The sequence below is a fragment of the Anoplopoma fimbria genome, chromosome 1, assembly GCF_027596085.1.
Source record: "Anoplopoma fimbria isolate UVic2021 breed Golden Eagle Sablefish chromosome 1, Afim_UVic_2022, whole genome shotgun sequence".
Lineage (NCBI taxonomy): Eukaryota > Metazoa > Chordata > Actinopteri > Perciformes > Anoplopomatidae > Anoplopoma > Anoplopoma fimbria.
In genome coordinates, this window is record NC_072449.1 from 20049319 (window position 1) to 20062724 (window position 13406).

General features: G+C 39.7%; 1 protein-coding gene across 4 annotated transcripts; it reads right to left on the bottom strand.

The window, feature by feature from the left end:
• Positions 1 to 2196: 2196 nt before the first annotated feature.
• On the bottom strand, positions 2197 to 9676 carry c1h19orf47 (chromosome 1 C19orf47 homolog). 4 transcript variants are annotated; one of them, XM_054597685.1, is made up of 8 exons: positions 9590 to 9676; positions 8345 to 8432; positions 7751 to 7865; positions 7455 to 7536; positions 4411 to 4536; positions 4213 to 4287; positions 2887 to 2960; positions 2197 to 2755 (listed from the first exon to the last, which is right to left on the bottom strand). In XM_054597685.1, the coding sequence occupies exons 1-8, from the start codon at positions 9606 to 9608 to the stop codon at positions 2207 to 2209; spliced, it is 1128 nt and encodes a 375-aa protein (XP_054453660.1). In that variant the 5' UTR covers positions 9609 to 9676; the 3' UTR covers positions 2197 to 2206. The 4 variants fall into 4 exon arrangements, with proteins under 4 accessions (XP_054453660.1, XP_054453643.1, XP_054453668.1 ...); XM_054597668.1 differs by having other exon boundaries at positions 4138 to 4287; XM_054597693.1 differs by lacking the exon at positions 9590 to 9676 and adding an exon at positions 9309 to 9573 and having other exon boundaries at positions 4138 to 4287.
• Between the last annotated feature and the right edge of the window lie 3730 nt (positions 9677 to 13406).

Consider the following 13406-nt stretch of genomic DNA (forward strand, 5'->3'; position numbering starts at 1 on the left):
AATAGTAATAATCTGATAATAATATGAATAATAATGGTAGAAGCAGTGGGTGTGAGCCGGTCCACGGCAGGAGGCACGACCACTGTCCAGATACAACCACGATTCACGAAAACCTGCGAGGCGAGAAAGCACAAAGACTCCAGGGAAGAATCAAAGCCAATAAGAGTAATGGTAAAGGGAATAGTAGTAGTAATGTGACTTATAATAAAAATGAAAGGAGCAGTGGGTGTCAGCAGGGCCACAGCAGGAGGCACGACCACGGTCCAGATATAACCACGATTCATGGAAACCTGCAAAGCGAGAAAGCACAAGGACTGCAAGGAAGAAGCAAGTCAGTAATGTGCAAAAATGGGACATGAATTCATAAAGATGGAGAGAGAGAAGGAGAGAGGAGCTCCGTGTATCCTAGGTAGTCCCCCGGCAGTTTGGGCCCATAGCAGCATATCTAGGGGCTGAACCAAGTCGAACCTGAGCCAGCCTTGACTACGGGCGTTATCAACATATTAAACAACCCCTGCGGCCCCTGGATGGCAAATGTGTTTGCAGCTGCAGAGTAAAGAGGCGTCCCCTCCGATCAACATAACACTGACAGTTGAGCCGAAATTATGCAGCAGCAACCTCATTGTGAGAGGAGTGGGAGTTTAACTGGTTTATTGATAAATTATAATCTAAATGTTCCTAGGAGAATATAAATATTGACTTTGCTGTCATGTTGACAAGTAAAAGAACAATGTGTGACGATGACATTGTCTCCTGTAGAGAGAGAAACAAATAAAGAGGGAAGCTGTTTGGACCCTTTTCTCTTTTAATTGTTTTCCAAGCACATTTTGCCCAAATTCAGATTTTTATCTTCTCAATAGCATATTAAAAAACAATTACAGTTTGAGGTGTGTTTGAATCTACCTTGTTCTTTAAAACAATAAAAAAATCCTTAATGTGATTTTAACCATTTCAAATATTAAGTGTAACAAAGTTCTGGTGTGACGAAAGACAAAATAGTACACAGGTGATAATGACCCATACTGGTGTGAAGGTGAAGGACCTACCGAGACCTTACGGGGCCCCCTGACACCGGACCTGATGGCATCTCTGAGTCTCTTTACACGGATACATGATACATGAATGTCCACATAGAAAAATATGCAGCAGAACTGGTTCTGTGCTGTGTGAAACCAAGTCTAACAAATCTATACATTGCATTTCAAAAAGAACAATATTCTACTGACCCTCCGTTCAAGTAGGTGGTTATAGAAAACTTTCAGTACTATGGTAGAAAGGTTGACATGGGCCTCTACAGTTCAGAGGTGAGAAGTTCTACTCCACAAAACGCAGAAGAAGAAGAGGTGCTGTGTTTTTTCTGTATTCAAGTGTTCAGAGAAGTCCCTCTGTGGAACCCTTTGAATTTACTTTCTCACTCACAAGTCTAGGGCTGAAGTTAAGAAGCCTTTCATCAACACTTTGCTTTTCCAAACATGGTAGAGGAGGTCATTTTGAGGTGGTGAAGGTAACCAGAAATGAAAACATCACCTGGCTGGTCTTCCATCTGACTGTTAATTTGAAGAATATACTTCACTTATCTGAGGTGTAGAAAAAAAAAAAACTCAACTGCGTCTTTTTTTGGTGAGAAATAATTCACTTTTAGTCAAATATCAAAACAACCGCATAATTCAACTTGAGGGAATAAATTCAACTAGTCAACGGAATTGGTTCAGGTGGACTCTCAAAATAGGGAAGTTTAGGCAGCAGCATCTTCATATGTAGAGTTACAGGGTAAAAATAAAACCACCATTATGGCAGCTCGGTTGATATCATGCTCATGCCTTAAGCTCGCAAATATAGTTAAATACATATTTCTAAAAACTATAAATGGCAGATATGATTGGAACATGGTAAATAGCTTTTCTGGTAGAACAACATAATACAAAGAGAACTTTGAGTCCTCAAATTAAAAGCTTAGACACTAAACAAAGTTGTTTTTTTCTATGGCAGCATGACTAAAGTGTAAAAAAAAGAAAAATATCTATTTTTTTTTAAATCTAAGAGAAACTCTAGAGCCAAAAAGCAGCAATAAAACAGACCATATACAGAAAAAACACTTCAATCTGCAGCCCTGCATGTCGCCAGGATGAGTGCAGAAAAGGGAGTGATACAAATTCTATAAAGGACAAATAGAAAGAGTCTGAATCATTTTGTAGGGATTTATGCGTTAGGTTCTCTTGTTGCCCAGCCTCTTAAAAACACTGATAGCCCTAATGTCCATCTGGGCAACCAGAGACTCTCCTCCTCCCCCTCCATCTCCTCCTCCAGCCCCGGTGCTGCTGCTGACCTTGGGGCTTGCTAAGGTGAGTCCCTCCTGGGCTTTGGGCCTGGTGCTGGTCACCCTGTTGTCCTGTGTGTCAGCAGCTGTGGGTGACGCAGCCGCGCTCAGGTGTGTGGCAGGGAGCTTGCCAAGTCTCTGAAGCACACTAACCTTGGCAGGGGGGAGGCCATTAGGGGAGGAGGAGGTGGGAGTGTCAGAGGGAGGTAGTTTGAATTTGCCTCCCAGGCGCCGCAGGGTGGTCGGGGCCGGTTTTGTGGCTGGCTCCTTCTTCTGAACGGCAGGGGTTCTCTTGAGGACGCCAGCATACTGGAGGACGGAGCCTTCTCCATCACTGTCGTCCTCGTCATCTACATCAATGTTACCAGACATTTTGACCGGCTGCGGCTTGTCTGTCTCTTCTTCCCCTCTGCCAAGACGACTGAACACACCGGTGGGCTGCAAAACATGAGCAATATGAGCACAGAACTTATCTTCATAAGTGCATCTGTTAGAATACAGAACAATTAAATACAATAAAATACAAGACCGTACAAAGTGAGCTAATGCAATATACTGACAGGCCTCACCTTGTTATTGCTTGTTGTTGTGTCCGCCTTCGATTCAGCTCCAAGTCTTGCAAACACAGAGGTGCGTTTCGAACCTTTTCAAGGAGTAGAGCAAAAATGATTGTGACGGCTCGACTGTCTCTTATACTCTATTTCCACTAAATTAGGGCATATATTTAGGTTATTTAAATGCTGCAAAAACAGACAAAAGACTCCATTCCCATTGCCAGCGGACGAGTATGTCTTTCTGTTTTGTTTTTATTCTGATGTGTCATGTTCCATGTCACAAAAAAGCCGGAAAAAAGGGTTACTAAACAGTAGAAAGCTACATGAAGGCAAGTGAAAATGATTTTGTGGTTATTTCCTTTTTATATCTTGTTACTTATTCAGTCTTGCTTCAAACTCGGTGATAACTATCTCGGAGCGATGTTCGAGCGCTGCTTGATCAAAGATGACAAACAAAGTGCCGTAGAAGGAGCGAAAATTTGCGTGTCCATCAAAGTGTCATATTTTCATCAATGCCGACTGGAGCTAAAGCTGATAAATACCCATGAGTACTGCAGAGTCCCTAGTATTGGGAAAGAATGTCGATTGTATGGTACCAAAGCTTTCGTTTAACAGCTTTTGGATTCAAAAGTCATGGTATAAAAAGACACTTGACTTTGACACTGTATTATGCACTAGATTGAGAAATCTGGCTTATGTTTAGAAACCTCTCACCAGAGGAATTTAAAGTTTTAACAATTGCTGTTTTGTGACTGAGGTCAGAAATTCAAATGAACATGTACTTTGCGGTACGATTTTCAATTTTGATAATTACCCTGAGGAATCCAATGACAGAATTGCATTTAGAAGAAGAACCTAACTAAGTTTTCTTTCATGAAATAAATACTCCTAATATTGAGCAGTTGACAGCATCGCAGCTCTTTTACACAGACAGAAGCCACTTTATAATTCATTTCATGGAAGAAAAAAAAAAAAGAAGAAAAAGATTTTTGGTCGGAAGAAATGTAGGTGATGTTAGACAAAGGAGAAAACAAGCAGTTTGACAGGGGGAATAGTTGTTGGTGCAGTGGACAGTATGAGTAAAGACAAGGGATTAAATCGTGACAGAAATGAATGAAGGTCAAACAGGCAAACAATCAGCCCTGAGTCACCTGTTTCAGTTTTAATATGAAAGAACTCGATGAAAATTTTTAGTATTGAATAGCTGTGGTGAGCAACAGCATTACTGGGGCGAGTTGTCGGGCGAGGCCACTGGGTCAGGCCTACCTTTCTTGACCTGCTGGGCCAGGATGCGACGTGTACGAGCTGTGGAGCCTTTGGGCATGTTGATGATGTACTTGCCTTCCATCTCAGCTGTCACGCGTCGGCGCTTCACTGCTGGCAAACCGTTCCCCTCGTCAGCTGGCTGACTTAGCACTGACAAACAAAGCGGTGCGTACACGAGGATAAGCAACGGTAGAAATAAGATAGGACTCATGGATCCAGAGGGACAGGAAATAAGGGATGTGTGGGGTAAAAGACACGTTTGATGAGATGTACCTGCTTTGCCGCTCTTGTTTGCTTGCATGTTGGACACGGTGACCGAGAGGCGGTTGTCAGGCCGACGGGCTGGAGTGGCCGGCGGGGAGTCATTGCTCAAAGCGTTGGCAATCATACGGGTGGCAGCTGAGAAAAGGCAGAGACATTTTCAAGTACACGTGATTTCGCTTGCTTCCTATCGGGGCTCTTCTTGTCTTTATGTCCCCAAGATGAAATCAGAGGACAGCTGGGCTTCACAGTTGCCAAAATTAAAAGTGTGCATAAAAGTACATGTTGTGAAGAACTGAAGTAGGACTTGTACAACCTGGCACTGATGTCAACAAACTAAGTGAAGCAGTTTGCTCTTGTAACATTTACTTGATCTCCTAATGGAAACATGTACCCTTTAATATGCCCCGTTACCTGACATAATGACATATACAGCCAGTAAAAACTGTTTTGTCAAGTTAGATATCCCTCAAAATAAAAACAGGACCGAAAATCTCTCTCTACCTCCGCCCAATCAGTTAGCTTGACACTCTTGATCGTAGATGACTGATGCCAGTCATAGCTAATTAAAAAAGGTATATAAATGTTCAGAGTGTGTTTGATCAAAATGGCAACAGATGAGAGTTGCAGTTGGAATTTTGTTTTTTGGAAGATATTTCTTTCTCATCAGATGAAAGAAAATGTATCTTTTCTGAAAGGAACAGAAGGACACACCAACCTGTGGTACTATGTTATAATTATTTTCCCAACAACACCATATGGAAGTGGTATAACAAAGTATCTCTACAGTTTTATTTCATCCATAGTGACCGCAAGAGGCAGTGCGTTAACACTGAATATGTTCCGTCTCTGGCACATACAGGTCGAGTCTTTATACCAACTGTCACATGTGACCTCAAATGTATACGGCTGGATATTAATTCCGGTGTCATCCATGGCATCATTGCTTTTTCCATCTTCTCTCTTACGCAGCTTAACTATTAAGGAAGCATTAGCTTAAGATCCATTATCTACTATTAAGATACTTTTGTGGATTACTCGCCCTCTGATAACTGCTGAGCTAGCCCAGATGAAGTTGGTGCTCCTGACCCTCCCTCCCAGTACGGTTACATGGAAGGCCGATGCAGCCAATCCACCTGTGGCTGAGTTGGTTCCAGAGGAGTATATTATCTCAGTGGCAGCTTCAGACCATTTCTTTATTCAGTAGGGTGGAGAGGGGCCTTTTCGTTTCTCTGGGCCTCGCTTCTGTTACTCGGCTTGTAGTTCTTCGAATGGGGTAGAAAACAACTCCATGGGGTCAGTCATTCACATAGAACTGACTCACCAGCAGCTGGATATTCAGCAGTCTAAACCTACTAGTGCCTTCTTCTGGAGGGACCCTGAGGCTCTTTCCCGTCTTACATCTAACGGCCGATCCCTGGCGGCCACGCAGGATGCTTGAAATTTGGTCTCGACTAAATGCCAGCTATCTAGCCTGCCATTGCTTCCCTGATAGTTTCCTCTGAAGAGGTTTAAAGGCCAGATGCCAGTGGCCCTCGACCCCAATGTCAGTTCACAGACGACGAAGGCTTTTTGATACAGCAGTGCACCGTATCAAAGGGAGGCTTGACATGAAGTCGACTTGATGGATGCCTATTTTCATGTTCCAATCGTGCCTCACCACAGACAGTTTATTCGTTTTGCCTGACAAAGCCAGCTTTTTCAGTTCAGGGTTCTTCCATTTGGACTCGCCCTCTCCCCACTAATGTTAAAAGACGCGTTGTCGAGGCCCTCTCACCCCTTCAGTCATTCAGCATGACCTTTTGACTGATTTGTGCTCCATCCCGGGTTCAGGCAGCCCAGGGGACTGCTCGGCTTCTCTCTCACTTTGCCCGGCTGGGTCTCAGGGTTAATATGGAGATGAGCTCTTGGAACCCCTCTCAGAGCATAACCTTAAATGATGTGGCTCTGGATCCAGTCGCTCTAAAGACTTGTCAGACAGGTGGTTGCCCTACATTCTCTTTCTTCACCTCTTGAGGTTCACGTTCCCTTGTTTGCTGTCACTGTGGCTTCTGCAGAGATGGCTGAACAGCTTTAACTTGGAAGCCAAGTGGCACAGGAAGATAAGGATGTCACAGAATGGCCTTCTCTCTCTCTCTCTCTCTCTATTCCCATGGATGAAAAGGGCATATCTTTCATGGGCTCCGTTCTATTCCCACGAGAGGCTGTCGCAACAGATGCCTGCCTCTCAATTCCTTGTAACTCTGTTATTATGTCACCCAGTGTTAAAGCACTGGCTCTGGCAGTAAGTTAGGAGAAAGAAGAACCAGAGCTATAGTTGTAACTATGGTTGTACGAACTTCTGTCCTTAGTTAGTTACTCAGAACTGAGGTCATCCGAGATCACACGTGACTTTGTTGACATAAAGACTCGACCTGCGCGTGCGCCAGACGGAGGATATTCATTGTTAAAGCACTGCTGCCGGCGGTAATCAAGGCTACAAAGAACAGCACTCGCATCCGAAACGCTTGTTTTTATTCAGATCATAGTAGGTATGTTCAACGACCCCATTCTTAATTAATAAACACCACCACAAATATCCAGTTTAGAGAAAGTGTGTTGGGACAAATACATTACAGGTGTATAATGCTTTTGGTGCACTAGTGTATATTTTATCAAACATCAATAAATTACACCAGTGTAATATCTAGCAAGAGAAAGCATCATGATATTAACTTATTGATTTTTTACCCACACCTATGGTTAACTTCCTATGACACTTCAGACATGTCAGCTTTATTGATTTAATAACTCCAGTCATAGTATATTATCGTACAACTGCTGATTCATATTGCAATTTGTTGGGCTGATGTATAGGTCACATGGTACAATTAAGCAATGTAGTACATTGTTTGAAAACGTAGAAACGTGATTAGAAACATTTCCTTTTAACAAGGTTTAAATGTATCATTCACATTCTTTTGTGACCCTAATTTGAAAACAAAGCCCTTTAATTTATGACAATGAAAGTCTGTTCAAAAACAGTCAATACAGAAAATTCAAATGGGGATACTTACGAGTATTGGCAGTTCTTCTGAGCTCAGCTTTAACACTGGTCTGTCCTGAGGAGATGGCTTCTGTGGCCATTTTGCACATGTCCTGAAGAGGGGATTCACATTACAGAGGTTATGTAACCTCACAGTCTACTGCAGTGGCTTTGAAAAACATCCATTCAACATGACTGCATTCACAATAATACTGGATATATACCAGAGGTATTTTGTTTGTACATGCCTGCACCAGCAAAGACAAATTACCATCATTTTCAACATTTCCATACTTCAGAACGTGAAACTGTTAAGTCTGATCTCACCTGCCTGTAGACCTGCTTGGCATGTTTAAGAATGGCAATGATGTCACCAATGACTGTTATGCCGAGGTCCATCATGATGTCTTTACTGAGGTCCATGAGCATGTTCTTGTGAATTCTGCAGTGACAAGAATAATCATATAACACTGTGTAATAATGTACTTCTGTTTGCTAGGTCTGGATCAAAGAAAAACAATATACATTATTTCCCATTAGTTCACAGCAACCAACTTCAAACAAATAAAGAGTTGCAAACAAAGTCACATGGAGTTAATAATTCACTGGACAGTTTTAATTCCATGAAAGCTGTCATAATCACCACTTGAATCAAAGGAATTACTGATTTGAATAAATGAAAATATCACATTATCACAAAATGCTCTGGCTGTACCTTGTGGATAAATATAGATAAACAAGGAATAAAAGTCTAATCAGTTTATTTGTGATGACACTGCTTAGTTGATGAAAGGACAATTTATTGCGTTTCAGCTCAGTTCCAGTCTGATGTAATGGTGCAAAGGAAATTCCCATGATCGAGTTCATCAGTGTGGCTGAAGTGTACTATAAAAAGCTTTTGAAAAAGGAGCATTAGCTTACCTGTTGTCCACAAAGGAGACTGCATAAGTGACTGCAAGGCCAGCTGGGATCCCGGCATCTTTAAAAAACTGAATCCACTCCGAGGTGGCTAAAGAAAGAAAATGAGCAAAAACAGACCATGAGCAATGGTACAACATAAAGGATTTCATGAACACTCAGCCACTCCCATGTTATTAATTTCAGTTATAACAACTCTTATGTAGCAGTCTGCATCCAATGAGCACTTTGTCTAACATTCATTGCGTAGTGTATACAGTGTCAACAAATCAAATGTTATATCTTCAGTACTTCTTTAGTCTGAGCAACAGTCTAAAAAAACTGAAGTCATAATTATATAAAACAGTCAAAAGCAGAAAGTGTACATATGTGGGAAGCTGAAACCAGTCACGGTTGGCATTTTTTTTTTTAAATATCCACTGAGCCATGATCTAAACTGGTAATACACTTTCTAATGGCCGTCAAACAAGTTAATGGTCTCTGCAGTACTTGTGCCCATATGGACCTCTCAGTTAAACCTTTCTTTCTTAGTAAGAGGCAGACTTCAGTGGGAGAGGGGCTTGGCACTGAACATGAGGTCTAATGCTGATCATGGCCAGCTGAGGGTTATTTAAAACACCACTAATGAAGCGTCCTGTAGCCTGAGTTACAGACACAGAGAGACGGGGGTGAATGATTTGCAACAGCTGCCAGAACAATGGCTCCGTCCGACACGCTTTGACGTGGACGGCTGCACTCACAGCTACACAGAGACATCATGTTGCACTAAATAGCCTGACACGACGGAACCACAAATCAAAGCCAAACACTTTCAATCTAAAGGTGTGACCTCAGGTGGAACCGGACCGCGTGAAGACTGTACTTTAAGCCTCACAGAGAGGACTCAGCGCCGGCTAGCTCACATTAGCATAGGACGATAACCGAGCTCAAAGAGCAAAGGGACAACCACCCAGTCCGCAACTCTCACCTGAGGCCAGTTAAAATAAAGGAATCTGAAATCACAGGTTTATGGGAACAATTCAAGTCCGCAAATGAGAACCATTTGTGTTAGCATTTAGCATTAGCATTAGGCTATGATTGAGAAAGCGCTGCCGGCCATCTGAGTCTTTAACTGCGAAACAAACCCGGATGTAAAAGCTCCGGGCTCTGCTCTGAATTGATGCGACTACTAACTAAACAGAGAAATGCGTGAATATTTCAAATGTTGCACATCGGTAACGTTGGCTCGCCGGGCCTTTCTGTTCTCACCTGTTGTCACGGACGCCATGTTTACAACAAATGTTCGGTGACGTCAGCCACATCCGGACAGCGCGCTCTGCTCCTGTGACGTCACTTCCGCCTGAAACCAGCAGAAGCGCTTGTGGAGTTATACATGTGTGGACGCTAGAGAGCGACACAGACCAAGAACTGACGCACAGCACCATGAGCAGAAACTCATGACCACATAACCAAAGTCAAAGTCAAGCTAACTTTGACAAACGACTAAAATTAAGTCATTTATCATTTAAATGTTTAGATATTAAACATTCTGTAGGCTACCTATTTACAAATGTATGCTACTTTATAGGTCTACACCACATTTCAGAGGGAAATATTGTACTTTTTACTCCACTTCATCTATTTGGCAATTACGAAGGAACAATATATTTTAAAATTAAAATATACAGTACCAGTTAAAAGTTTCTTCTCATTCAACTACTTTGAAGAATCTAAAATATAAAACATATTCTGGTTTGTTGAGCATTTGTTTGTTTACCACATAATTCCATATGTGTTCCTTCATAGTTTGGATGTCTTCAATATTAATCGACAATGTAGAAAAAAGTAAAAATAAAAATAAAGAAAAACCATTGAATGAGAAGGTGTGTCCAAACTTTTGACTGGTACTGTATGGATTTGCTTATAAGATAAGATAAGATAAGATAATCCTTGCAAATTTGCATATATGATGCTATGTCGTGCTGTATACTACAAATTATCTTAAATTGGCTCCATGTTTACTAGCGACAATATTAAAATCCTCTTCCATGTAATTATAAGTGATAAAAACAGAATAATATAATATTTTATAATAAGGTAAAGCAGAGGGGAAATATAAAGTCAGGTGATAAACTTGCTTATAAATAGGTTCTGCCAACTTTGGTTTGCAGGACTGTTCATACTGAGTGAATTGTTTTCTAACATTCTGAAGAACTGTGGCCTTTTCACAATTTTAAGGCTTAACAATAATGAATCAAGAAAAATAATCAGCCGATTAAAAGGTGAAAATAATTGTTAGTGTCAGTCCTAAAAATATACAAATGCAATCACTTTCCAGATCCATGCTAACCTCCTGCAGTCTCAGCTCAAAAAAACTGATAGTAATGACTTTAGAAAAAAAAACATGCAAAAGTACAAAGAGTGCAATGAAGGTCAAGCATTTCAACTTGAGAGACATGTACCTTATAATATGTTGTTTATTTATGTAATTTCTTCACAAATTGTAAAAGAATGGCGTAAGGTCAAACCATAAAGGAGACAGCCCCTCCAGCTTTTGCAGTCTAGAAACTGAGAAAAAACCTCTACAATGTAAACCTTTATAGAACACCATAAAGGGAAAGAAGCTGAAATATGGACATAGAAGATCAGAGACTTTAAAAACGAGACAGGGCAAATTTGGCATACACTTTGGTCCTTTTCAAGTTAAAATCAAGTTATAAAAATAAGTAAACAGTTATTATAGTGATGTGCAGAAAACTTGTTAGTTATGTCAAATTATACACACTGAAAAAATACACAATTTGATATAAAAGCACCTTCATGAAGTTATGTAATTATCTATACGCCCTAAATCATATATGTCCTTTGAATCTGACAATGTCACATCTTTCTTTGGACTTTTAACTACTGTAACCTCAACATGTATATCACATATCTTCTTCTTTTTCAAATGTGAAAAAATTCCAACCTTTTCTTCCAGTCAAAGAAATACAGATTAAACAGAGACAAAAAAAAATGATGAAACATTGATCAGAGGGATGGATCAGAAAATAAGCACATGCTTTTTAAAACGACAAACCTTGTGTCTCTGCACGTCACTAATAAATTAAAAACATTTTTAGGATAAATTGTAACACCATTTCGTCATGAAGATCAAACTCAAAAAGTTGCAATAAGTATTAAGGATAACGTTTAATATTGTAACAAAAATTGATAGTTTAAGCAATATATCATCACACTTGACATAAAGTAGCAGTCAGTTTGATCACTGCATGATTGGCTACATTATGTTTATCCAAGAGGATAATAAGTATTGCATTTCATACCAGGGAGAATATGGAATATGAGTGTATATGGGACATGTGTAAAAATAGAAATACATACTGTAGCAACATTCACCTCAACATAGAAAAATAGGAAAGCTCTTGTTCGGATTACAATAACGTAGCCATTGTACAGTACAAGTAATTTTCAGTTTCTCTGTTTTATAACTGGTAGATAAATATTTCTCTTTTTTCTTTTATGTCACCTTTTTTCAAATTATCAGCAACTCATTTGTGATTTGGAACTTACAGAAAACAAATGATTTAAAGGAAATTCAATGAAACCCAAGGCATAGAAATTAGATGAGAGAATGAGTCCAATATGTTGTGTGGTGATCTGGGGCATAAGTGTGGAGTGCAAGTTCAGTACAAAGGCCCTCTGAGATCTGTTTATCACACTTAGAGATGGAGCAGGCAATTGATATTAAACCATAATGAAATCACAGAGTGATTACTGGGCTCTCAGAGCTTCAGCTGCTAGGAATCCACTGTGTAATTGGCCTCCATTCTGAATTAAACGTCCTGATGAGACAAGCAGTGCGTTCATTTGTCTGGAGCCTCAACAGGAATGTGTAACCTTCTGCCATACAATGTGAAACTGCCTCGCCATCATACGATAAGTAGCACCACAAAAACCTATATACATGAGAACTATTGAATATGTTTTATGCTTATTCTGACAACAGAACATATTCTCATCACATTTGCATTTAGAGGGAAATCAAAAGGCCTCTCCGACATCTGTACAAACACAGTTCTTATTCAACATTTAAAACAATGAGGTCTGCCCATTTTCTGACCACCAAGAGCCACCTTTAGACCATTAATCTAGTCGTTGTTTTTTGAATAAACATATTTATTTATTGAAAATAAAGCTTCTTATCCAGCAAATACAATCACAAGAAATGTTAATCTCAATTAGACAACAATATTTGTTTGAGTACAAGAATGGATTAACATGATAATGTTCATATCAAGGCTAAAACTGCAGTTATCCTTTAGACACATGTTTCAGTTAGGAAATAACAATGTTATTGAGTGATATGTTTCTACTGGACAGAAATGCATACTTAAATGAAACAGTTAAGTCATTATGTTTTAGTCCGAACACTTTTAATATGTGTATTGACATTCAGACACACTATTTTTTTCCTCATTTTGGATCTGCTAAGGATCAAGTGGCATTAAGGTGTCAGTAGCTTTGGGACAGACCTCACAGAGAAAAAACAAACAAAACAAAAGGCGTAACCACAACCTTCTAACATCGTAAATATAAACATATGTTAAATGTAACTTGGATAGTGCTTTATATTGTCTATAAAACATAAATACACCTTGATAGAGGCAATGACATCGTGCTTCATGGGACAGGGCAGTACTTTAAATTTAATATATATTTTTTTGAGTTCCTTTAGAAAAATATTCATTTCAAAACTAAACCTCAGTAACTTTTTATCTTGTTCTTCATTGACAAAAATATTCCATTTAGATCTTCAGACATTCATACTCTACAATCATGGTACATACACTTATATATACATATACCTGTATATGTGTATGTGCATATAGATTTATAATTAGATTATTTTTTGTTGTGCACAACATGCCTCCAAAGTTGCCAAATGAAAATACGACAAAATAATGAAACAATAGTTACGATGCAATAATAATAGTAACAGTAATGAGAAAATCACCAGATAAAAAACAAAACAAGAAACGGCAACGGCAGTGAAAGCAGAGGTCAATGCAAAAACAATCAAACA